The sequence below is a fragment of the Mustela nigripes genome, chromosome 4, assembly GCF_022355385.1.
Source record: "Mustela nigripes isolate SB6536 chromosome 4, MUSNIG.SB6536, whole genome shotgun sequence".
Lineage (NCBI taxonomy): Eukaryota > Metazoa > Chordata > Mammalia > Carnivora > Mustelidae > Mustela > Mustela nigripes.
Window position 1 is genome coordinate 125,410,404 of NC_081560.1, and position 26,899 is coordinate 125,437,302.

Here is a 26,899-nt window from a genome sequence, read left to right on the forward strand (position 1 = left end):
AAAGGCTGAGGAGTTGTTACAAATTAAAGGATTCTGAGAGACATGACAACTAAATGCAATAAATGATCTTTAACTAAATCCTGGACTGAGGAAAACAAGTATGATAAAAGACATTACTGGAACAGCTGACAAAATTAGAATATGGATTATGGATAAAGGCACTGTATCACTGTTAAATTTCATATATTTGATAAATATGCCATGGTTACAGAAATACACAGACATATTACTGTATAAAGGGACAAGATATATACAACCTATCCTCAAATAGTTCCTCCCAATAAATAATATGCAAGAGAAAGAAATTCCATAAAATGTTAAGTTCTCTATACTGTCTTTGCAACTTTCCTGTAAGTCTGAAATTATTTTAAGTCAATTAGTTTTAGAACATATCTAATGAAACAGACCATAAGCCAACATAGATAACACCAGTTTAAATACTTCTTTTACCCTAACCACCTCATTTCTATATCCTTTGATCAGGAAACAAATACAGGATTTCAATATTTGTTTGAAACTTTAAGGAATTTTGAAAGAAATTGATGGTACATGTTAAATAATAAAACAGAAAAAGGATTTCATGCTAACTTTGGTGAGCTTTGGGAATTTAAACCAAATTCCTCCCTCTTAAGAATGTGAAACCTCCCTATAATGTTGCACAATGTGTTAAGTATACTATATTGCACAAAAATGCACTATTACGGAATTGTTGGAATAAATTGTGATAGAGTCACACTATGGAATACACCAGTTTTTTTTTTTAAATATAAAGTGTATTATGAATACAAAAATATGGATATACTACATAATACAGAATTTTTAAGAAGCTGCTGATATATCGCGGCGCCTGAGTGGCTCAGTGGGCTAAGGCCTCTGCCTTTGGCTCAGGTCATGTTCCCAGGGTCCTGGGATGGAGACCCCTTCCCACCACCCCTGCATTGGGCTCTCTGCTCAGCGGGGAGCCTGCTTCCTCCTCTCTCTCTCTGCCTGCCTCTCTGCCTACTTGTGATCTCTATCAAATAAATAAATAAAATCTTTAAAAAAAAAAAGTTGCTAATATATCTATTTGTACAAAAATTAGAGTTCTGTTAGTGTATTTACATATGGGCCCAGAAACAAAAACCTGAGAAGTTGCACCAGGAATAGTTACCAGTGACTACCTATAAGAGAGGGAGAGTAGGAAGAAGGGTACTATTATACCATTTGAATTTTTTTCCTAAAAGATTATGTACTACTTTTACAATTAAAAAACCAACACTTTGTATTCTTAGATATAAGACTGAAATCATACTTCAGTGAAGAACACAAAATATTACTCTGATAGCAGAAATATAACATGTTCTTATTACTCAACTATAACAAGATCTATTTTTACATTCAAGTACTTTTGTGCAATTGGTTTCATGTTTTTAATTTTTAATTTAACAAAGCCAACAACTTCTTTTTGGAAATAGGTAAGATAGATTATCAATCCAAAACTGAAAAACCCTTAGTTAATGGTAGTAAGAAAAATTTTAAAAGGCAAAACAAATATCTACACAATGTCTTTAAGAAAATTTACTCTGAAAATTTCAGTTGACAGCCAAGCCAAAGTATAATCTACACAAAGTACTTTACAACTGTAAGTGATTTATGATAGTAGAGAGACACAACAAATTCTTGAACTTTGAATTACTGAGCATCTTGTTATCCATTTTATGAATACATAAGATTATCATCATTCAGGTGTCCTTTCATTAATAACATATACTAGGCTGTGTAAATAACTATGAATTAAATTCAATAAAATATTTATTAGGTTGCTAGCACAGTATGTTCGAGGCATTGTGCACTAGTGATACAGACAATCCCTAGTCAAGAGTATCCTACAAAATTTTTTAAATTGAATGCAATAATAAATAAAATTAAGGACTTTTAGAATCTTAACTACTCCTTCAATTAGGTAATTTGGGTGCCAAAACAACTTTCAGCCACTGTTTGCAATGTGGTATAAAGTCACATTTAGAGTACATTTGTGAATAGGCTGAATAGGTTCACTATTACACACTTTGATAAGCAGTGGTTACACTCTCAAATGACAATCACCATTGAAATTGTGTGTATTCTGGGGTATTTTATCTATTTTCCTTTGTACATGAGTCAATCTCTAGGGACCCTTAGGAAAACAATTATTTTTTTAAGGCTTCTAAAATACTATTAGGAATATTATCATTACAATTCATTAAAATAAATCAGTAGGTATGCAGTATAAATTTACTAACAATAATTCCATAATTACTCTCAAACTTTCAATACCAGAAGAGACACACACAAGAATGTGTCTGTGCAAAGCATCTTAAGTTGTTTCCTTACATCTAGGCTAAGTACCTTGAGAACTATATTTGTTTCCTTGCCTTTGTGAACTAAAAGAACTGTCATTTTTCACTCTTTCAACATTTCTCAATTTAACTAAGCCCCAATCCCAGGACAAGGCTATGAGGATAAACAGATTTGGTCCCTAACTTAAAGGAACTCACAGTTCAGTGGGGACAAAGGCAGAGTCTACATGACATCATTAACACCTAACTTTCACCATGAAAAAAAAGAAAGGTGGGTAAAGATAAAAGCAGGAAGAAATACCGCTCCTTGAGAAATAACATACATACAAAGATTCAAACAAATACTCATCCACTTTCAAAAATCCCTGTTGGATGAGTTATCTGCAAGAACAATACACGATGTACAGTGCTCTGAGGCATGACGCTTGGTTTCCCCATTCTAACACGCAGTGACGTAACTTCAGGCTTGCCACTTAACCAGGCTCAGCCTCAGTTACTCTTCTAAAAATGTCAATATTATCTTACTACCCTAAGCCCGAATCATTTTACTAACATAAACCAAACTGTATCTCATGGTTTCTAAGTCTAAGATCTGCATTACTCACATACTCATACATCAGATTCCCCAAGTAATCATGGCCCGGAGAAGGAGTGTGAGTAAACTAGGTGAATTACGGTTCCTAAACTCAACTTTTACATCACCAAGAGAACCAACTGCGATAGGTCCTACATTGTGCTTTAAACGTGGTGGGCTCACAAAATGTGTTACACAGACCATGACACAGTCTTAAAAAGATAATCAAGAATAATTGAATGCCTTAACTGTGTACCTTTCTAGTAACAGCAGGGTATATTTCCTATCACGAATTCGAGTTTCTGCATTACCGGAACCACGCCTCCTGAAAAACCCAGGAGACACCAGAAAAACCTCTCAAAGGAATGGGAAGAAAGATCCTGGGTAAGCCAATAAAACGTTCCCAGTAAATAAGTAAGTGAAATAAGCCCTGTGTTTTTTCTTCCCCTCCAGCTATGCAGCTGCACACAGGAGAGAAACAACTAGATTAGCATCATCTGCATTTCATTCCTTTTCTTGTGCAATTGCTCCCCGCCTATAATAAACAGACCTTGTGCTCAGGGGAGAATTCACTTCCCCGTTCAGTAAGTTCCTATTTTTCACTTATAACCCCGTCTCCAATCAACAACCACCCTCTTGGGAAGACCAGGCACTCCTCTCCCCCACCACCTCCCGCTGCTGCCCTGACGCCCCCCCACCCTAGAAATCTCCCCTCCCTTTCGAGCCTCTGCTGCACAGGTCTCGAGGCTACGGGGGACAGTGGAATAGGCCTGGGGTGCTGTGCGCAAACCGGAGGGGAGTCTAGCCCAGCCAGTGAGCGCCAAGCTGCCTCGGCCGGCCGGGGGCTCACACAAGCGAAAGCGGAGCGGCGAGCCCCACGCCACCCCCCACTTACCCACTTTGTCTTTCCCGTACATGTGCCCAGCCACCTGATGCGAGAGGGGCACGCATCCGTTGAGGAAGCAGAGCCTGCCGCCTGCCGGCTTCGGGGTGCCCTCGGGGGGGGCTTCGCTCACCGGTGGGGTCCGCATTTCTGGGGGGCCGGGCGCCTCAAGTCGGAGGGGGGAAGGCGGCTCCGTTGCCATAACGGAGAGCCGAAGCTGAAGGTACAGCCGCAGTGAGAGCAGGAAAAAAATAAGGCGGAAGGAGGGGGAGCCGGAGAACCCGAGGGTCGCTTAGGCTTGGCCGCGAGGAGGCCCGGGGGTTCCCGCGGCTGGTGCCCGTTGAGGCCCGGGAAGGGGGCCCATGACGCCGCGGAAGCGCGAGCGCTCCCCTGCCCGACTCTCAGCGGAGCGCGGCTCCCGACTCCTGCTGCTCTGCCGCTGCGGCTACCGTTGCCGGCTCAGCCCTGGAAACGGAACCGAGCCGAGGAGCGGCGGCCGCGGCGGCGCCCCGCTCTCCCTGGGGCCCTGACGGCGAGGGCGGCCCCACCTCCTGCGCCCCCGCCCCCTCCCGCCGTCCTCCAGTCCCCTCAGCTGCCGAGCGCGTCAGCGCCGCCTGCACCGCCGCCGCAGCGGCGAGCTTCCGACTGCGCGACCCGCTGCCGCCGCTGCTACTGAGCATGCCCAGAAGCTGCCCGACGGGACCCCCTGCAGCGGGGCGGGAGCCCGGCGCAGTCAGCGCGCACCGAAGGCTACCGGATGGGGCAAGGGCCCTCGCGGTCTTTCTCACCACCCCCACCCCCCCACCGCCGAGCTGGCTTTACAGTACCAGCCGGGCTATCGTAGCTTCATTCATTCAGTGGGCGTTTCAGCGCTTCCTGGGGTCCGGCTCAAAGACTCCAGGGGCTTCCAGGTGTGAGGAGCAATCAGTCACGTGTTGAGAATTGGGAGGCCGTGGTGCCGTGGCTTGGGAGGCTACCTGCAATCAACTTCCTCCAGCTCCCATCCCGCATGGAAACAAGAATAGTAAAAACAAGCAGCTTCTTAGAAAATGCACCTTCAAAACATCCTTTGAGTTAATTCTAACCCCCCTCCCCAAATTTGGGCCCCTAAACCGCTTTTATAAAATATTTTGTAACTGACACTAATTGCAGACTGTAGGAGATAGAGAATAATCTTAGTATCTTTTCGAGTACACTTTTTTTTGAAGAAATAAGCCGCTTTGTTTCTCCTACTCAGCCCCTAGCGCGGTTCCAGGGTCCTCAATGGATAACTGGCTCTAAAGCATTAGAAAGTGACGTACATGGAGAGCGAGGTGAGGTTCTAAAATAGGACTTGTCTGCCACTGGCATTTTATAATGGAAACTGGTCGTGGCCGAACTGAGCAAGAAAACTGTAGATAAAATCTTAGATACCTGATTATGTCAAGTGTACTACCAGCACCTGTCCTTCGCCGTAAGAAACCCGCACACCTGTAAAAGACTTAAATCTGGCCTGGAATCTCTATTCTCCAAGCCCTGCCCCAGGCTCCAGGACTCCGCCCCCTACGACTGCGCACACTCAGTTGCTACCACTCTAGGTCTTCTCCTCCCTACTTTCCCGCTGTCAAAATCCGGACTCAAGACTTTAGACTGGGACGCAGCTCCGCGCATGCTCAGCATCAACTAGAGTAGCAATACACACCGGCTCACGGCCAGCCGCGGCGCCTGCGCCGTAGCGGCCTGGAGTCGGTACGCGTAGGACGTTTCTCGAACCTTGACTCCGGGCCTCCGCAAGAACCTCTTTGTGCCTAGTGTCCTGTGCACACTCCTTGCAAGCGACGGCGCCATGAGTCTGACTTCCAGCGTACGAGGTGAAGTGGGGCCTGGGAGCGGGTGAGGCTGGAGGCCTGCGCACCGGTTGCTGCTTCCTCAGCGCCTCTCTGGGCTGTTAGTTACCGCTGCCCTGCGAGCCCGCCAGCCCTGTAACCTTGAGATGTAGAAGGGCAAGCGTAGGGCGGGCCTGCGGACTCCCTGGGCCAAACCAGGAACGGGGGCGATGTCGATATGAATTGGTGATCTCTCCAGGCCTAAGGGGTACTGGGGCCATGGAAGCATCTACCCAAGTCTGGACCACGTTTTCCTTAACTAGCCGTGTCCTAAAACCTAACGATTCCGCCGCTAGCTTTTTTTTCTTGTTCTCCCTTGAGACACCTCTGTTTTCTTAAATCACAGAGCTTGGAAAAGAGGAAAGGTTTTTTTTTTTTGTTTTTTTTTTTTTTTAAAAAAAAAAAAAAAAAAAGAACTGCTCCCCCTTCTCAAGTTTAAATCACCGTGGAGTCAGACCATCAATTTTCTGCAACCCTGAAGCAATGCGTGACTAATCACATCTCAGTTTTGTACATTTTTTAAAGGAAAGAAACCCAATCCAAGACCTTCAGTTTTCCCAGGTTTTTTGTTGTTGTTATTGTGGGTTTTTCATTTTTTTAATTTTCCTTTTTTTAATCCCTCTGGCATCTGCCACTCTGTGGCAGTAGTCCAGGAGAGAGGATTGAAAACGGAGCTCTCTGAACTCTCGGCTTTCTCAGCCTTGCTTCCTTTGCTCTAGTCTGGCGTTTGGAAACAGGTCCAGTTAAAATTAAGAGATTTGCTAGAATCTATTAATGTAGAGATTCACATTATAACAATTCTTGGTGGTGGTAGAACTGTTAAATATAATACTGTGCACCAGTAATAAAATACTCTGCCCAGGTATATAACGCCACGCCTCATAGTTTGGTTACCTTTAACAATTGTAAAGTAAAAGTAAAGAGATTGTCCAGAAGCTAATTAAAAAGAGCCTTGTTGATTCATTTAGTAAATATTGAGCATCTAGAGTTCCCGGGTTCTGTAAAGGCTCTCTGTTTACCTGAGACCTAATTTTGTAATCTGTTCTTTAAATTGGAGAATTTCATGTCTGTTTCTAAAAGTTACCTGGCAGAGTTAGGGTGATAACCCATGACATTTTTAACTTACTAATGAAGTTTGTAGGAAGTGATTATTTATAAAACTTATTTCAAAGCATGCTCATCTTTAAATAGAGGTACCTTGGTGCTCTTAAAATAGCGATTTTTGTTTTTGTTTTTTAAAAAATCCAAGCCTGTATTTTCTCAGGAATAAAACTGTTGTGTAAAATAAGTTATCGTATGACTTGAGCCACTGATAATTTTATAGGAAGACAGTTTGCACTTTTGTGATATGGAAAGATGCCAACACGATTTTAAAATGTGGAGTCACTTTGTGTATTTTAAACCTAGGGTGTAGTGCCCATTGAAATGTGAAGTAAGTGAACCCTAGGACTCCTTCAGACTCCCTGCTGGCCAATCTTTCTTGCAATAGAGACAAGGGGGTGTGTGTGTGTGTGTGTTCAATCCAACCATAAGTGTTGGCCAATCTTTCTTGCAATCGAGACAAGGGTGTGTGTGTGTGTGTGTGTGTGTGTTCAATCCAACCATAAGGGAATCCAAAGGAAACTTTCCCATTAGCTTGCTCTTTTGTGTGTGTGTGTGCATGTGTGTGAGTGTGTGTGTGTGTGTGTAATCCAATCATAAGGGAATCCAAAGGTGACTTTCCTTGCTTTTTTCTAGGAATAGGAAATTGCTTGTTGAAGAGGGTTATCAGCTTAAACTTGAAGTACTCAACTTTGTAATGAGAAGTAACTACTTCTTATTTCACTTAAAAGTGTAAAGCTTGTTAGGAGGACTGTGGGCAAAGGTTCAAAACCTTTGTAAATCACTTTATCCAGCACCTTCTTATCTTCTTCTCCAAACACAGTAGTTTGGCAAGGAAGGGACAGATAATATATTGGGAGTCCACCTTATAATATTTAGACCTCAAATTGTTCCCAATTTTTAAACCACACTAAAAAATCTGAAATTTTGATTTTTTAATTTGGGGAAGATGAAAAGATGTCTCTTCTCAACTAAATAGATTAATAATTATAAAGGGCTTAAAAATAGTATGTGCTTTTTAAGTATATGTTAAATAAAAAATAAAAGGGTGTTGCCTTTGCATGTAGAATTCTTGTTTGTATTCAGAAGAAAAAGAATGGGTTGTGGGTTATAAATAAAATTAATAGGGATCAGGCCAGGACATAAATCTGGGCAAGTCAGTGAGGATAAGTCATTGGAATTGAAATCCAGAGATCCTATTCAGTGAGATGGTTTTTGATATACCTTGAGTGGGTGATGCCAACCTTTGGTTTTCCCTTATTGACTTATAATCAATGTACTTATGCTGAACTTACTTTTTTATGTGATACCAGATACTATTAGTTTATTACAGTTTCTAACATTAAGCATCTTTCACTGCAATGGAGTCCCCCATCTTTAGTGACCCCTCCTCAACCCAGTATATGACTTTTAGGAAGTTTAGTATATGTGTTGCTCCTTGATACCTCTAAAAGTCATTGAATCTGCTCCTTTAGGTTATAAACAATAAATAAATATTGGGGGACATTAGGGACTATAGATGAAACAGGATTGGCAGTGAGTTTATCCTTGTTGGAGCTGAGTGAGAATAAATGGGAGTTCATTATAGTAATCCATGTATATGTCTGAAGTGTTCCATAATAAAGTTTTATTTTTATTTTTTTAAGATTTTATTTATGAGAGAGAGAGCGCATATGTGAGTGCACAAGCAGGAGGTGCAGCAGGCAGGAGGAGAAGCAGGCTCCCTGCTGACCAAGGAACCCCAGGCAATTCAGGGCTCCATTCCAGCACCCTGGAATCATGACCTGAGCCAAAGGCAAATACTTAATTGACTGAGCGACCCAGGCATTCCTAAAGCTTTATTTTTAATATAAAGAAATGTTTAAGTCCCACACTTACACAGTAGGTTAAGATGAGGCCAAAGATAAGTCAATTGGTGTAAGAGCAATGTGATGATAAAATAGACAGATGGAGTTGCAAATTCAAATTAATAATCTGTTCTTTCTTTTTATTCAACTAACATTGAACACCACCTGTAAGCCAGGCGTTAAGAAAAAAACTACCAGGCACAGCCTGCCGATTTGGGAGAGAGACCTTAGGGAGGGAAAGATTTAAACATAGTTCCCCTCCCCCTCTCCTGAGAAGAAAAGGACATTCTGATTCTGTGGCAGTTGACACTGGGGGAAAGAGGACAGTTTTGGACAGATAAGGGACTAAAGGAACAGAAACAGGGTGAGATTTCTGTCTAAGTTAAAATAATTACCACAGTAGAAGAGAAAAGCTGGGGAGTGGGTTATAAACAAGAGATTGTTTTCAATATCTGAATTATCCTGAGAGAAAACCAGTATTCTGCTATACAAATCAATGTTATACAATAGTAGACCAAGGGAAGAGTAAGAATGGAAAGGATTATTTAGAAATGTATTTCCTGTATTTTGTTCTTTATATTGGTTTATTCATTGTATTTGTAGAGAGAGAAAGCATGGTTAAGCAAGATTGGGAGGGGTGGGGTTTGATCTAACTGTAGGAATACTGTACCTTGAGTGATGTTTATAAGAGAAGGGAAGTGAGGGTAAAACCAGAGGCAGCAGTAGTGCTCAGTGCTCTCTGGACCCCAGGTAGGAAAGAATGTCTGAAGGGTGCCAGCTGAAATGTCTTTGAAAATTGGGTTTTAGTAAAGTCTCATTTTGCCTTTGAGGTTGTGTTTATTCTTAATAGAATATGCCCACTATCAAAAACTAAATGTTACTTAGGTTTTGTTGTTTTTATTTGTTTGTTATATTGGGTTTTCATTTCTTTCTCTATTCTAATTGTTGACTTTTCAGGCAATCGTCATTCTTGCCTGTCTCTACAGTTTCCTTTTCCTTCTTTCCCCTAGAGTTGCCAGTGGCATCCACAGCTTTTTGCCAGAAAAAAAAATATATATATATGATTCATTTATCATGAAATGATAAAACAGTAACATATTTCTTATTCTGGGAACTTTTACATTTGTTTCTATGAGATTAGAGAATTAGGTTTTTGGGTGGGGGATGGAAATTCTTAAGAATTTATCTAGTCCTGATTCTAAAAAACCCACTGGAGCAAATGCAAAGCCATTTTCCTAGCACACATACGCTACTATGACATTTATATAGGGTCATAAGTCACCTTTGTTAGGGGGTAGAGTAACACTGCATGTTTTGATTCCCTGTGGGGCAGCTACTTTTCAATAATATCTAGACTCAGTTTCCATTTCTTCATTTGCTATTGCCTCTTTTGTGTGTCAGTTATTCTGTCATTTATTCCACTGTCAAAAATTCCAGAGAGGTAAAGGTTTAAAAAAAAAAAGTCACTATATGGATTCAGTGGCTAATATGAGAAAAGAGAATAGAAGACTGTTTTGATGGTTAAGAAAGATTCTTTTGGCCTATTACGGTTTTCAGGTAGAAATTCCTATAGGATTTCTTTCTTACGTTGTGAGACAAATTAATCTTAATCAATTTTAGTTCTTTGGGTTTCAGACCTTTTTGATATATGTAGGCACTATTAAAGCAAATCTGTTAGGGATTACTTCATAATTCACCTAAAAAGTAGGGTGTAACTAAGATTTCACAATTTTTATTGTCTTAATTTATTCTTTTGGGGTATTTCCTCCTTTTAAGTTGATACTAAAGATAATATTTAAGCAAATACACTAGAATATATACTATGCATAGCAGTATTTTAGCCCATTTTGTGATACGTACATTAGCTAATCAGAGTGGCTTTCCATTAACTTAGAAGCAGATTGCTACAGCTCCTGCCGTGTCCCTTCTCATGGGAGTTCCATGGTAAATAATACATCAGAAAGGACTATCATGAACCAAGCTAGAAATCAGAGTGAAGTTTCAGCCCTGTTTGGAATTGCTACAGGGTAATATCATGAAGCTGCACTAAAATTCAAGACCAATCTACACAAAATGTGTAGTTAAAAACGTTCTTTAGTGAGTCCAAAGTTTGAAGCTGTCAAATAACTTATTAACTTGTCTTAGTCATGTAGCACCTGGGAAGGACATAATGTTAATGTTTATTTTAAAAGGATTTTAGCAAGGAAGAATAGAAATATTGTGGAAAGGAAAACTATTGTGTAAAGAATACTGTAGTTGAAAGTAGAATCCAAGGAATGAGTTAAAAGAGAGGACCCAAGATAAAAGGAACTAAGAGTGAGAATGGTTGTTCCTTCCCATTATAGTTTTGTAAGAATGAGCTCCAGTTTAATGTAGGGCACTATTAGGAAGGGTGATTAATCACAAATAAGAAATTTGACTCAATAGTGCAAATAAGCCATACAGTTAATTATTCATTATATGTTTTTATTTGTTCTTGGGATGTGTTTTTTGTACTTATCTCTCTAGAGCTTTATTTGATAGTCTGGGAACTTATTACAAACACAGAGAAGATCTGACTCAGGAAGTGCTGGGAAGCAGTCCAGTGTGTTTATCCTGACCCCTGTTCAACTTCTTCCTGCAGTTCGCTGGGAATAGACAACTCTCCTCTGAGGCTGAGGCTAACCAGACTATGCAGAACTTTCTACTCTCCAACATTCTGTGGAACTGGGGTAGTTAAGTGCTTGGGTTTCTAAGGGCTGCTTGAAAAGCTACATGAAAAGAATAAGTAGATGGTCTGTTAGTCAAGCAAATAATTGAGTAGAAAAATGTCATTAAATTTAAAATGACGTTTGTAGGGAATTCAAATCATCATCCACTGGTGGGTAATGGAAATTTAGACTTTATTGAGAATATAACTGTAATTATATTCATGTTTTCTCTGAAATAAGAAATTAATACATTCTGATTTAATACATTCTGCCCTTCTCTAATGAGAAAGCACTTTGACATTTAAAAAACAAAAACAAAAACTTTTGAGTGACGGAATCCCAGAATCCTGCTGGATATATTTCTTTGAATGTTTAAGGGCAGCTTTGTTTTATTTGTCCTTTTGTTTGTTTTTTCTCTTCAGATACCAATGCTGTTTGTGGTTATGCACTTTAAAATCACTAAAGGACCTACTATTTAAATGAACTCTGATGAGTCAGTTTGTTAACATAATCACCTCCTGATTTTTTGGGTGGGGGTAGTCTTTATAATCTGAATTTTTTTATCAGGTTTTTTTTTAAGCAGTAGGTATCTTCAGGTTTACATTTTATTTTAAATCTATGAACACTTTAAAAATTATTATTAAACATCATTTTTTTCTTTTTTCTTTTCTTTTTTTTTTATTTTTAAGATTTCCTCTATCTCAATTTAGCTATTATCTTTCAATAGAAAATATGCAATAGCCTCAGTAAAGGCTGGGGAAAATCTTAAGAATTGTTACACCATTGTGTTGTGATTATTTTGTTAACAGTAAAACTTTTTGACTGTCGGAATGCTTAACTCAAAAACTAGATTTCCTGAACATATCATATTAGTAAAAATACACATTATTAGTTTATATTTTGGTTTTGATGATTATTCCTGTTTTCCTTCCCCGCTCTAGTTGAATGGATCGCAGCAGTTACTATTGCTGCTGGGACAGCTGCAGTTGGTTATCTAGCTTACAAAAGATTTTATGTTAAAGATCATCGCAACAAATCTATGGTAAACCTTCACATCCAGAAAGACAACCCCAAGATAGTACATGCTTTTGATATGGAGGATTTGGGAGATAAAGCTGTGTATTGCCGTTGTTGGAGGTCCAAAAAGGTGAGGAAAACAAGTCTTTTATGTTAGTGCCATCTTTAATGTAACATTTCTTTTTAAACTATTCTGTCAAACATGTATCACTAGATATTATTAGGATATCACTTCATCTTTTTTTTTTTCATTTGTAAGTAATCTCTGTGCCCATCATGAGGCTTGAACTCACAACCCTGAGATCAAGAGTCACCTGCTCCACTGACTGAGCCAACCAGGCTCCCCTTTTCTTTCTTTCTTTTCTAATGCATTCTGTTCTTCTCTGTTTTTCATGTTCTCTTCATGAGTATATTTCCTAAAATGTATAACTATTATGCAGTAAAATTGCGTTATTCCCTTACTGAGTTCAGGTGAGTGTAACTGTATTCTTGACCAAGAAGAGAAAAAAAAAAAAAAAAATCCCTTTATTTATTCTTAGGATTTCCTCCCCAAGTGGATCTTTGCCTCCACTTTCCCAGGAAAGAGTATGCAGCCTAAAACACAAAGAAATACAGAAGGGTAGATTCTTTTCTTGAGCTTTTTAAGTTCCTGAATTCTAGGACAAGTTTTAGAAAATTCAGGAGAAACTTGGAAAACTATCTTTGAAAATTTCTTATCTGATAAATATATTGACACTGTATCTAAGCTTTCTTTAAGCTATTGCTCCTGTAATTAAATACATAACAGGATTTTTTAAATCTTCTTTTGTGATAATTACATTTCATCAAGTTCCATTTGGAACTCTTATCTGTGATACCTGCAGCTTTTAGACAGTGATGACAGGTAGTGAGGTAAAGATGGTAAATCCTTTCCTAAGGTCATCTTGAAAAGCTTCATACATTGAATGTGATGTATTGTAAGAAATATGGTGAGTGTACTGCCACTATTTGTATTTAAATAAGATGGATTTCACCAAAGATGATACTATAACACTTAATAGACAATAGGGCACCTGGGTGGCTTAAGCGTCCGCCTTCAGCTCAGATCGTGATCCCAGAGTCCTGGGATTGAGTCCAGCATCAGGCTCCCTGCTTAGGGAGCCTGCTTCTCCCACTCCTCTCCCTGCTTATGTTTTCTCTCTCTCTCTGTCAAATAAATAAATAAAATCTTAAAAAAAAAAAAAAAAGAAAGAAAGAAAATAGACGATAAAAATGATTTATCTGTTTCTGAAAGCACGTGTCAGGGACCATCTCTTTCCACAGTGGGAAACCATTATCACAAATTGTATATCAAATAAGGAAGACGTGACAAACTAGGTACTAGAAAGTGTATTCTAACTCTCTTCACCAATAAAATGATGATGTATAATCCAGTGATACATTGCGGGATAATGTCATTGTATTTGAAACTGCTTGATGAACATATGGAATGTGAAAAATTAATAGTTCCATTACAGGTTGTACCTTAAAAAGAACAGTGTTCATTTGGTATGTAGGATTATTTATAAGTACTAGAGGGGTTGCTAGAAAATAATCCTCAGTAATATTCTGTAGACCAGACCTGGTTTGTATTTTAAAAATAATGTTCATTATAGGTTTTATTCTGCTGTTGATCACCAAAACATACAAAACAATGCCTTTAGAAATTCAGGAATCTTAAGTCAGTTTAGTAGTTCTTTAGTCAATGATCATTTAGTGTCTACTATATACTTATTAGAAAAGGTAAATTGTAATATACCAAGTATCATAAATGTGTACAGTAGACTCAGTGCTTTAAATAAAAGAAAGGGCTTACACTGTGCTAGAATTTTCTAGGATAGCGTAGTGATATACATGGGAGTTAAATTGCCCTTGAAAAGTGTGATGGTATTTAAATAAACTACCAGTTTGGGGGAAGTCTTTATTAAAATCTGTAGGAAAGGACTCGGGTGAGCAAAGTGGTGGGATCAATAAAGAATCTAGTCTGGTCACTGCTCTTCCATCCCCCCAGGAATAAGTCCAAATTGAGGAGAGTCTTAAGTACCTTTGCGAGGAGTTTGTGCCTGCAGACATGGGGAACTTCTTGTCAGGAATTTCCAAAGTTATGAGACTTATGCGAGAGTGATAGCTCTACGAATGGAAAAGAATGAACCCATAGAGGAAACATTTTGAGGGAAGGATAAGCTTAATGCACTGACTGATTGATAAGGGAGATTGGTGGAGAAAAACTGAAACTAATTAACGAATTTAAACCTGTTGTATTAGAAGAGATGGTGCTGCTAACAGAAATAGGACTTCCAAGAAGAAAAGCTGATTTTCTAGAAAGGTGACAAGGAATTCAATTCCAAAGTGAATTTGAGGTGACATTTGATTGGAAATGTTCAGCAGATAATCTGAAATGTGGGTCTAAGGCTGAGATATCAGGTTTGGAGATAGAAATCAGCAAAACTGAGGAGTTAAACGTAAGAATGCTTATGTTTAAGCATTAAGAATGCTTAAGAAGATCCGTGATGCAGATAAAAATCAAGCATGAAATCTTGGGGAATTTTTTGCATTTTTGGAAAGAGGAATAAGAGCCAAAAAAGGAGATGAAATGGGCCAGAGTCAGAAGAAAACTGGAACTTTCTCCTTTCCATTATGAAGCCATGATATTCTTAAAGACTTGGCTATGAACATAGGCTTGTGTAAAGACAACTAGGTCAATATTATAGTATGAGTTGCATTAAACAATTAGGCAATTGACCTTTTGTTGTCATTTCAACAGAATAATTAGAATAGAAGCTATGCTGTGTGTAAGTGGGTTAACGTGTGAATTACTAAAAGTGAAATGCTAAGAGTCTGAGTCTGAGTATATGTTAAAATTTCAGTAACTTTCATAGTAAATAGAAAGGAAAAGAAAGATGACTGCTTTAGTGAAATCTAAAGCGTAGATTTGGGGTCAAGTAAGGGGTGTTTGCCTTGGTTGGATTTTCCCAGAGGGTAAAGAAAGGGTCAATAAAAGCAAATAGGAACGTATGAGGACTAAGATCTTAAGTATATCAGGAAGAATCATAAATGGACACAAGCTACTGGTTTAAATGTTTATTAGACTTTATAATTCAATAAAACATTCTGGGATTATTTTTTCATCCCACAGTTTCCAGATTATTAAACCAGAGATAGTCATTTCCCATAAGTAGACATCAAGGAAAGGAATGACAGACCAGTGAATTTATTTCCCGTTTTCTCTTTTTTTAAAGCTTATCTTTTATGCTGTTAGTGATCCTCTTTGCATCTAGTATTTGTCAGTTCTGAATTTTCACTGAATTTTAGGAACTTTTTATTCCCACATGAATCAGTTAAGAATTCACTTTGAATTTTATTCTTGTTAATGGATGTTCTTATTCTGATATCTTTGGAAACTCCCCCATTCTAGAGGTATGTAAGGTTATCACAGAGATGCCAACTCACACATTTCTCTACCAGTGTACAAAAGACTTTAATTAATACCTTTGGCTGTATTGAGTTCATAATCAGTAATTTTTTTTTCTTCATATAAACCAGTTGTGTTTATAATGCAACAAAATGAAAACACCTTTCTACTTATCTCAGAAAAGTTACATATGATACAATCTTTAATTCTGTTCTGATTCATTCTTAAGGTACAATCACTAGTGTAGCCCATTGTGTGGGTTTAACATTTTTGAGTGGTTTTCTCAGGCCTAATGAATCCTCTCTTAGCAGTGTGCAGAAATTACATTTTTAAATATGCCTTGTTTGTCCTCCCCCCCCCCCAAGGACTGGTATGCCGCCTGCTGTTTCAGAAACATGGTTATTTCATCATATTTCACAAAAGGGCTATCCATATGTGACAGGAGAAAGAAAGGAGGCAATAGAGAAGTGACTGCAGGAAAGATAGTGTTTGAGACAGTGCTGTGTTGAAAGAGGTGGAAGATGAGAGTGGGAGCTCAAATGTGAAACTCAGGAAGGAAAAGAGAGCTTTATTTTAGAAATAAGAAAGTCAGAGGACTTTAATGTTAGAGGGAAGAGTATGCAGCATAGTCTTGCTAGATTGCCACCCTACCCCCACTCACCTGAGTTGTGTTTTGGCCATTAGGAGGCAGGAGAGAGTTTGAACAAGGACAGTAGATGCACACACACTAAGAAATAAGAATAGAGGAAAGGTGTGCCAGTTACTGTCAGGAACTCAAATGAAGTTGAAATGCAACTGAACATACTGTGTAGAATCATTTTGTTTCATTTACAACTTCAGGATTTTAATTAGGTCTTTTGTTAGTGGTGTGTTTTTGTTTTAGGTTGTGTGTGTCTGTGCCTTACGGAAGTCTCCAACCTATTAATGATTTGGAAGAGAGTGCATGGAATCTGAAACAAAATTCTGAGTGACGGTTACATAGCTTGACCAATCCACATAAGGATAGTCTTATAAAATCTTAATCTCTCTTAATATATTTTACTACTATCTTACATTTTACTTAAAGTAAGTCGCTAAGAATGGAATAAAATGTCATATCCTCTCAGATTATGTCAGATCTTACTGCTTTTCTTTCTCAACCAAAGCAAGACTATTTCTCAGAGTTTATGGTAGTCAAAATGGCCCCTGGCAACTTCCTTGGGAAATACAATTCAAACTCATTAAAAATACAAAGTTTGGAGAAGGAAAATAATTTGTTTTAATTGTTGCAGATAAAAAAGGTGAGGATCATTTATTTATTTTTATCTTGAAATACCCAAAAACCAGAAACATAACTTGAGATTAAAGCCTTTAAAAAGAAGTAAATCTTGTGTATTTTATGAAGACGGATGTTGCTAGCTTTATAAATGAAAAGAATTTCTAGGCCTTTTTTGGTTGACCCTAATCTTTTTTTTTTTTTTTTTAAGATTTTATTTATTTATTTATTTATTTGACAGGCAGAGATCACAAGTAGGCAGAGAGGCAGGCAGAGAGAGAGGAGGAAGCAGGCTCCCCACTGAGCAGAGAGCCCGACGTGGGGCTCGATCCCAGGACCCTGGGATCATGACCTGAGGTGAAGGCAGAGGCTTTAGCCCACTGAGCCACCCAGGCGCCCCCACCCTAATCATTTTTTAAGCCTCTTCTCTAATTTTAAAAATATGTGGGATTTGTAGTTTACTAATTGGGTTAACAAATACATGATATTTTCTGGACATACAGGAAGTTCAGCCAATTCAGTTTGCAAGCTTTTCTCCAGAATTTGTTAATAATAACAAACACTGGCATGTTAGAACAGATTTTAGAATCACTCATGAGCTAAACTTTTTTCCATCGGTTATTTAGGTTTTACTTTTAAATATTGATGACTACGTGAATTAAATATACCCTTTGTGGGTTTTTTGTTATTTCATCTCTTTGCTTGACTGTTTAACAAATTTCAAATCTTCAGTGAAAGGGTATTTTTTGTTTTTGATATATAATTGCATTAATACAAAAACTACTATACTTCCTAGATTACATTTGAAAGTATACACATATTTTCTTTCTCTCGCATAGAAAAGTTAAAAAATAGAACAAGACACTTCCTGAAAAACATAAATACTGTTACATAATTTACAATTTGAATTTTTTTTTAATTTTTTCAATTTATTTATTTTCAGAAAAACAGTATTCATTATTTTTTCACCACACCCAGTGCTCCATGCAATCCGTGCCCTCTATAAATACCCACCACCTGGATTTTAATGCCATGTAATTGACATTCATATTGAGAATCATGAATTAATTTCAATAAATATATCCCATTTATATGTATAGTGTATTCTTAAGAAATTGCTAATCCGGTCCTGTAGTAACTCATCTTGGTCCTGGTTGGGGGCGGGAGTTTAGTTTTTTTCATTAACTTATAGTGAAAACTCTGATGAGTAAATATGAAAATACCTAATCTTCACATGAAGTTTGGGAGAAGATTCTGCCCTAAGTCAGTAATTCCTGAGATTAATAAGGTACTATTAAAAGATATATGTGTCTCTGAACAAAATGATTTTTAATGCTTAGTTTACATTTTAAAGTCATAAAAGCTTTATATATTATGAAAGCATGAAAGTTTTTTGAACAAATAGCCAGAATCTACTGTTCGCTGCTTTTTTTTTTTAGTATTTTATTTATTTATTTGACAGAGATCATAAGTAGGCTGAGAGGCAGGCAGAGAAAGAGGAGGAAGCAGAGAGCCGGATGTGGGGCTTGATTCAGGACCCTGGGATCATCACCTGAGCCAAAAGCAGAGGCTTTAACTCAGTGAGCCACCCAGGTGCCCCTGTTCGCTGCTTTTTAAAGAAATATATTGGGGTACCTGGGTGGCTCAGTGGGTTAAAGCCTCTGCCTTCGGCTCAGGTCATGATCCCAGGGTCCTGGGATCGAGCCCTGCATCAGGCTCCCTTCTTGGCAGGGAGCCTGCTTCCCTAGGGACGCCTGGGTGGCTCAGTTGGTTAAGCAGCTGCCTTCGGCTCAGGTCATGATCCCAGCGTCCTGGGATCGAGTCCCACATCGGGCTCCTTGCTCAGCAGGGAGCCTGCTTCTCCCTCTGCCTCTGCCTGCCATTCTGTCTGCCTGTGTTCGCTCTCTCCCCCTCTCTCTCTCTGATAAATAAATAAAATCTTTAAAAAAAAAAAAAAAAAAAAGAAATATATTTTCTTTTAAAACAGGAAACAGACAAATTTCTGTTTCTAGGCATACCTAGATTATCATATAAAAAGTATATTCTCATCTTAGATATATGGCTTTCTTAACGTTTTATAAGATGTTCTTTGTAGATTTCTCTGTAGATTTCTCTCCTGTTCTTGATTCTATATAGAGAGGGAGATAATTTTTGAACATGTATTATTTTTCTAGAATTTTTCAGTATTTTCAAAATGAGATTCAAAAAGAAAGAAACATGCTATTTCAGTAAGTTATTTAAGGCTTTTCTATTTTAAATACTTTATATTTTAGAAATACATTTTATAATCTGTATATGTAAAACTGTTCAGTAACATGTTTTGTGTGTGCTGTTTATAAAAAATGGAGTCTTTTACAATGTAAATTTGTATTCTCACTGTAAAATCATCTGTGTTTGTTTATTAAATGTATGTCACCTTGAAATGCTGATCTCTGCTATAGGGTACATTTTAGTTTGATTTTTGTGGATTGTTATGGCCTCTTATCCATGCCAAGAAAAAAATGAGAGTTTTGATTGATTGTTTTTGTTGTGAGGACTTGTTTTTAACAGGAATATACTGTGTACCATATCCTATTGAGGAAAGAAAGAGGAAAAGAGGAGGGGAGGGAGGAGAAAGGAAAGAAGAAAAGAAAGCGTTAACATACATTGCATTGATGTTGCCATCTACCCCAAGATAGAATTTTTACTTGGAAATATTAGATATGCTCGTACCTTGACTTTTGCTGTAAATTTTAGCTAATTTACTGTATCTTGGAATTATATACAAATAGTAAAATTAAAATTGAATTTCTTTAACATGAGATTTTAATCTTAGAATAGACACTTCTAATGTCAGAGTTGAAGATTATATACCCTTATTGTCTGTTTTCAGGTATCTAAAATTATACTGCCTCCACTGTGAGTAATGAGGCAATTTTAATCTTAAGGCTAAGATTCCAGTCATCTAAATTGGCCTCTTCAGTGCAATAGTTAGTGTACCTTAAACCAAACAGTGACTCTAGATTCTAGAATGTTAGGTACACTTCAGACATCAAGAATAAAACAAAGATGCTAGCTATCATTACTTAATGTGAAATAGAAATAAAAGGTATAAATATAGAAGGAAAGAAAAAATAATTTACTAGTAATTGGACCTTCTAAGTGTAAAATCCTGAGGAGACACGTAAAACATTGTTGAATTCCTATTTTTGTCATTTAACAGTAGGAAGGCTGTACCTGCAAAAACTGTTGATAATATATAAGTAGTTAGGTATGAAAAATATACCTATAAAATATGTAAGACAGAAATAATGTTATCAGAGTATGCATGAGACCTTAAGATGAGGATTCTAAGAGAAATTAAATAGTACTTGGCAAAAAAAAAATTCTCAGGTTTATCTGGAAGAAAAATTGGCAAAGTTTAATAAAGATAGGTAGAGAATAAATAAGAAAAGTTTAACAAGAATAATTTGAAGGAAACCTAGCTCTACCAAATACTGAAGCATATTTTAGACATCGTTATTACCCCAGCAGAGTAGATTGATGAGTATGATAATGTAGAACCTATCAATAGGCATTTTTACAGGTACAACTTACTTTGTAAAATTAGGAATAAAGGTGTAACAATTGTACAAACTCTATTAATATTGAAGCAACAGGATCTTAGAACATCATTTTGTAAAGTGTGTTCTGTAGAACACTATGATAATAGATATCAGAGTTAAAAGCGTCCATGGCAGAGGTACCTGGGTGGCTTAGTGAGTTAAGTGTCTACCTTCGGCTCAGGTCATGATTTCAGGGTCCCGGGATCGAGCCCTGCCATCAGGCTCTCTGCTCAGTGGGGAACCTGTTCCCCCCACACACCCCCCGCCTCTCTGCCTACTTGTGATCTCTCTCTCTGTCACATAAATAAATAAAATCTTCAACAACAACAAAAAAAGCATCCATGGTTCAGTCAGCCTGGGAAATGTTGAGCTAAAATTGTATTTTTTAATAACAGGACTTATTTTAAAAATGTATGCTACAAATCAAGAGAATTATATATGTTTTTTAAGACATAATGAAACCAAATCAGAACATCTGTTAGGACTTCTTTGGAGCACACTGACAGGCACTGTTAGAAATTTACTTCTGGGTGTGCCTGGGTGACTCAGTCATTAAGAGTCTGCCTTCTGCTCAGGTCATGATCCCAGGGTCCTGGAATTGAGCCCCGCATCTGACTCCCTTCTCAGAGGGAAGCCTGCTTCTCCCTCACCTGCTCCCCGTGCTTCTGTTCCCTTTCTTGCTGTGTCTCTGTCAAATAAATAAAAATAAAATCTTTTTAAAAAAGGAAAGAAATTTACTTCTGGGGTGCTTGGGTGGCTAAGTGGGTTAAGCGTCTGCCTTCGGATCAGGTAAGGATCCCGGGGTCCTGGGATCTAGCCCCACATCCGGCTCCCTGCCCAGTGGGGAGTCTGCTTCTTCCTCTCCCACTCCCCCTGCTTGTTTTCCTGCTCTTGCTATCTTTCTTTGTCAAAATATTAATTAAAAGAAATTTACTACTGTCACTTTTCTACCACTGAATCCCAAAATGTCAGTTATATTTAAAATGTGAAATCATGTAAAGAAATTTACTCTAGGAGAAAGATGTCTCCATGAAGAATGTTAAAAAGGGAAATACTGGCATGTTTGTATGAAACTAATAGGAAAGTAACATGAAAAAATTAGCAAAAACGTTTGGGAAAAATTGCTGCAAAGATGATCAAAGGGATAACACACAAATTGATTCTAAACAAATGAACTGAGGCTCTAAATGGACATAGTTCACTAGATGGGGAATTGTAACTGTAACATATAAACAGAGAAAAGATACTCAGCATCCATGAACAAATACCACAAATGGAAATGCAGTTAATCATCTGTATTATCCACAAGTTGATTTCTTCCTTCTGCTTGGTGTTTGTACTTCAAATATGCTCTTTAAGAATACTTATATAAGGTGGGCTAAGAAAATCTTTTTATTGAGAAAAAGCATCACCCCCACTCTGCTAAGCTAATAGTGATTTTGCAATTAGACATTGACATTCTCTCTTTTTCTAGTTCCCATTCTGCGATGGATCTCACACAAAACACAACGAAGAGACTGGTGACAACGTGGGACCTCTGATCATTAAGAGAAAGGAAACTTAAATAGACAGTTTTGACACTGCAAACAAACTTAAGATGTTTTCTGATTGTTTAATTAGAATGACTGCGACTTCTGTCTAATTCGCCTCCCCTGGGTCCTAGATGTGGTCTCTTGGAAACTGCAGCTTTCATATTCATGGCATTTGCCTTACTTGTTGAACCATTGTGGTGCACATTTGTTAAAACGTAAAAAAGGAAAAAGTAAAAACCAACTTCATGGCTTGTGGGTTATTTTGGTCTTGTAAGGATCCGTTTCTTTATGTTTAAAGTAATTATATTAGAATATAGTTCTGTATTAAAGTTACCATTAAATTATTGTCAAAATCCTGTATATGCAGGTTGTACTTATAAGTTTCAAAGAAAACTACCACCTTTTAATATTACTTAGTTAACCTAGAAAGTAAATTGGGTGTGATTAAGGTATACTAATCTCTTAATATAGGAAAAACCTGTTACGACCATGATTCTCTACTTGACAGAGATGATGACACTGAGAAAAATATAGCTTCTATATTTTCATAGTTTTTAATCAAAATGAACTTGGAATGTTATTCTGCTTAATTATACGTGGGCTGGGCCTAAAATAAAAGGGCACAGTAGCTTCTTTATTCATTTTCATGTGTATTTAATTGACCTATTAAAGGAACCAGTACTGGAAATTTAGATCAAAGTGATATTAGATTTAAAGTAGTCATGAAGAAGGTCTTAAAATGTTAATGTTCTAGGGTTCTATTCCAAGAAGTGGCACTTGAAGCAGGAACATTGAAAGATTTGGAACACATGATGTCAAGCCTCTTGAACAGAAAGCCACACATCCATGACAGAAATAGTAGTCACAAAGCTAGATCAAAGGCACAGGTAGATTTTATTTCCTACTCTCGAAAATCAGGCACATGCATATTTCTAGTAAAGAAACTTGGAGGGAAAAAACAACTACATTCTATTAAATTACATGATCTTAAAAGCAAAAATTTGAAGACAAGTTTTTGTTTATATAATATTTTTCAAAGACTCAGAAATATTGCATTCATTCCTGATTCAGGAAAAAAAGTGAAAACTGAAAATAATTAGCAATAAAAATATTAAGACAGGAGTAGTTAACGGGTGAATTTTTAGAGATTAGTTCTTTGGGTTTTATGGATTAGAAGGAAAAGCCAGGACAGAATATATATGTAATACAAACAACTTGACAAAGGTAACAAAAATATTCTTACCATTTTTTTTAGTCTACTTGAATTCTCAGTAGTAGTCAATAACAAGTTTCTATATGCCAAAACCCAGAATTACCATGGAAGTCACAGGAATTAAACCAAATATTAGCATTCCTATATTTCATGTACGATCAGTGATATTTTTTTAAATGTACAATTTTGTGTATTACAATAGGTAAAGTTTTTACCAAAATTGTGTATACTGATAGTAAGCAGCCTATATGACTTAATACGGATGTGTCTTAAAGGCACATCTTAAATATATAATGTAAAATACTACAAACCCTGATTCTGCCTATCAGTTTCTTAAGGTGAATTTCTTTCCTTACCTCTGCTCCCTGTTTTAAGTATGAGCGGGTCTGCAAAAGAAGCATCATGCTTTTAAAGGTTGGTTGATTTAAGGAAAAAAAAAATCCATGAACTCCTGGTTTCTGATAAAGGGGCATCCCTTTAACACACTAAACTGTATTTTTAATTTTAAATTTGAAATTACACTATTGGTCATGCATTTTTATAACTATGGGGGGGAATTAGTGCCAATTCTCAAAACTATTTTTCAAAGGAATAAGATTATGTGTACGTTTATGGTGGAATTAGAGGTGATCGCCTAATTGAAATGCAGATCTACTGTAGAATTTTGTTAGTCCAAAGTAATTAGATAAATGTATCCTCAGGGTGATGGTAAAAATGTGTTTCATGCTCTTGAACTAGAATTCCTTTAGAATATTAAGACTTTCCTGTTACTTATCCTAAAAAGGTTAAGTGGGTATGGTTAAATTACTGTGATGTTTTTACCCAAAAATCACTGTGTGCAAATACTGTTCTCATTAAGCACCGCAAAGTATCTGATTGCTTTTTTTTTTTTTTTTTTGAGAAGTCAGGCAAATTGGGTTCCCCAACACCACCACTATCTTTTTTTCTCTATACATTAATGTTCCAGTGATTTCCAAAATAGGATTCCATGCTAAGTTGAGAGTTTCTAATGTTAGGAAGAATCTTGTTTTGCAGTGATTGAAAGTGACACTCCTCTGTTAGTACAACAGACATTTATTAAGCATCTTCCATAGACCATGTACTTAAGAATGAAACATTTTGGATAATTAAAAGCTTACAGATAAGATTATATCATTTATGATATAGGTTACATAATTATAATTTATGATTTGGGGTTTTCCTTATAATATGTATGGCTGCGTATAACAAGTCTTTATACTACAAAGTAAGTGGATTTGAATTTTCATTAGTTAGGAAGGATTTGGGTTTGGTTTGGTTTGAAGATAAACATTGATTAAGGTTCCTAATCAGCAACATGTTTAGTGATTATGTTTCTGTGAGAGTGTATTATCTACTAGTTGTCAGAAGCTATGCTTCCTCTCTGAGTTTAACACAAGCTGATTTCAGACAAAGCCACTCACCTTTCAGCCTCTATTTAAAATGGTTGGAGAAAATGGGATTTTAGGCAATTTATTTGCAAATTTTAGGACAACCCTAAATTTTCAGCATCCAGAAGGGGGAAAAAAAGTAAAAGGCTGATAGGTAGCTTGACTTTAATTCTTATTATAAGATCATTCCAACTTTTGTGGTATTGAAATATCCTTTTATGGAATGTTGATAGTATTATTAGTTGCTTTAAAGTATCCTTACTTGGCAAAATAAAAAGTTGACAGCTCTGTATTGGTCCCCACTTTTTTTTTTTTTTTTAACTACATGAAATCTGGAAACCTGGGAAACACTAACCCGTGATCCTATCTAAAGTTCTGGGACTTACTGTTTTATTAGGATATTAAAACAATACAGTTTTATTCATTCTGATAGTTTATATATTTGAAAATTTTCACATATGATTACAATGTGTTGAGGTTTCATGCAAAGTAAATTTAGAAGAAATCATTTTTTTTAAGAATGAATTTTTTTCTAAGATTTTATTTTATTTGTTTGACAGAGAGCACAAGCAGGCAGAATGGCAGGCAGAAGCAGGCTCCCTGCTGAGCACGAAGTCTGACACTGGGGCTGGATCCCAGGACCCTGGGATCATGACCTGAGCCCAAGGCAGATGCTCAACTGACTGAGTCAGCCAGGCACCCCAAGAAATCATTATTATTTCCATTCAGATGTACGATCATGGAATGGGTCCAAACTAAGAATAATGGCTATCCATCTTAATCCTTTATTTAAAGCATTAAAATATACAACACAGAAACTTAGAAAGGATCGTTAATTGGGTATATGCCTTTCCTGAGAAAAATCTATGTTTTTGTGGACTTAAGTATTTCATAAACAAAAGAATGGTATAAGTTAACTAAAGTTGCCAGGAATTATGACAAAGAGGAAAGACGGAATAAAATTTTAATCAATAAATTGGTGAATATAGTTAGGATTATAGATTAGGGGTATTGATATGGTATTACCCCTAAAATCTGAATAACAAAAAGGCAGTACAGCTTCAAACATGAAGAGTAGAATGCCAAGCTCAGAATGTCAGCCAGACATTGCGTAAACTAAATGGTTTTCAGCCACCCCTGTTACCTGTGAGAATAGACTATTTCTTGTTCTTTCAGCCTTTTTTTTACAGATAAGCAGAGGTCAATTTCTGTTAAGACCTGGTTTTCCTGAGTTCAAAAGTTGTTTTCATTAGTAAGTATAGAGTCGTATAGATTTCCAGCCTTATGTTTAAAATAATTGTGAATATTGCCCACCTGCCTACATGCTCATTACTAGGGGATAAATTATTTCTTCTGCTGGTAATCCTGTCTACTAACATTTTCATTATTGGATTAGGCAGTGAGTGGCTGATCTAACTCCATATTCAAGATAGACAAGAGAGAGTATGTCTCTTAACAGCCGTATCATCCATTATACTTAGCTAAATCTGTTATATTTCAAAATCTCCCAACCATGAAAGAGTTTCATTTATGTACTCCATCTGCACAGAAATCCGTTTTCTTTATCCGAGACTTTCTTGATACAGGCTTACAGGCTTGCTTCATTCTAGACAAGAAGGCTGTATATTCACTTTAATACTATTATTTTATACTTTTAAAATTCCTCAGCCTTCATCTTCCCAACTTGCAGTTGCCCTGGAGTCATCACATGACCCTTTCTCCGATCTCTTCATCTCTGTGTCTCTTCAAATGGAGAGCATTTTGATCATCACTTAAGCAACTAGTTCTTTAATACTATTTCTTCCGGCATCCACTGGGAAGTTGCTTCTAGCACAGAAGCTAAAATACATTGGTTTTCCATTGCTGGTTACCACTTCCATTCGAACCCCGGATGCCACCTAGTATAGATTCTCTGATAATAAAAATTTTAAACCATAAGTTACATTTCTCAAAACATTGCCATCCATTGTATGCACTCAAGTCCCTGTTCCTCTAGTATCTTTGTACCCCCAAGAGGCTGGTCACTTACAGCAGTTTGCAGTTTTTGGCTTTGTTACTCCTTATGCTTTTGTCATCTTGTTTGCCAAAGTCCTTGGTCATGCTACATGACTCACTTTTTTTTGAACCCCTGAGAAGGAAAAATTTTCAAATTCTAATTACAATATACCCCGTACCCAGAAC

The 26,899-nt window shown here is 37.3% G+C and overlaps 2 protein-coding genes across 4 annotated transcripts in view; one reads left to right on the top strand and one right to left on the bottom strand.

The window, feature by feature from the left end:
• Positions 1 to 5,339, bottom strand: part of IPMK (inositol polyphosphate multikinase) — a 48,433-nt gene extending 43,094 nt beyond the window's left edge. For all 3 annotated transcript variants that reach the window (XM_059397438.1, XM_059397439.1, XM_059397437.1), the window contains exons 1-3: positions 5,189 to 5,339; positions 4,603 to 4,772; positions 3,788 to 3,992 (exon numbers count right to left, since the gene is read on the bottom strand). In XM_059397438.1, coding sequence (XP_059253421.1) covers positions 3,788 to 3,992; positions 4,603 to 4,629 — 232 coding nt within the window. In that variant the 5' untranslated portion in view covers positions 4,630 to 4,772; positions 5,189 to 5,339. The remainder of the gene's footprint in view (positions 1 to 3,787; positions 3,993 to 4,602; positions 4,773 to 5,188) is intronic.
• A 129-nt stretch (positions 5,340 to 5,468) lies between these two features.
• On the top strand, positions 5,469 to 25,008 carry CISD1 (CDGSH iron sulfur domain 1). Its single transcript, XM_059397440.1, has 3 exons — positions 5,469 to 5,625; positions 12,220 to 12,425; positions 22,039 to 25,008. The coding sequence occupies exons 1-3, from the start codon at positions 5,601 to 5,603 to the stop codon at positions 22,126 to 22,128; spliced, it is 321 nt and encodes a 106-aa protein (XP_059253423.1). The 5' UTR covers positions 5,469 to 5,600; the 3' UTR covers positions 22,129 to 25,008.
• Positions 25,009 to 26,899: the final 1,891 nt, after the last annotated feature.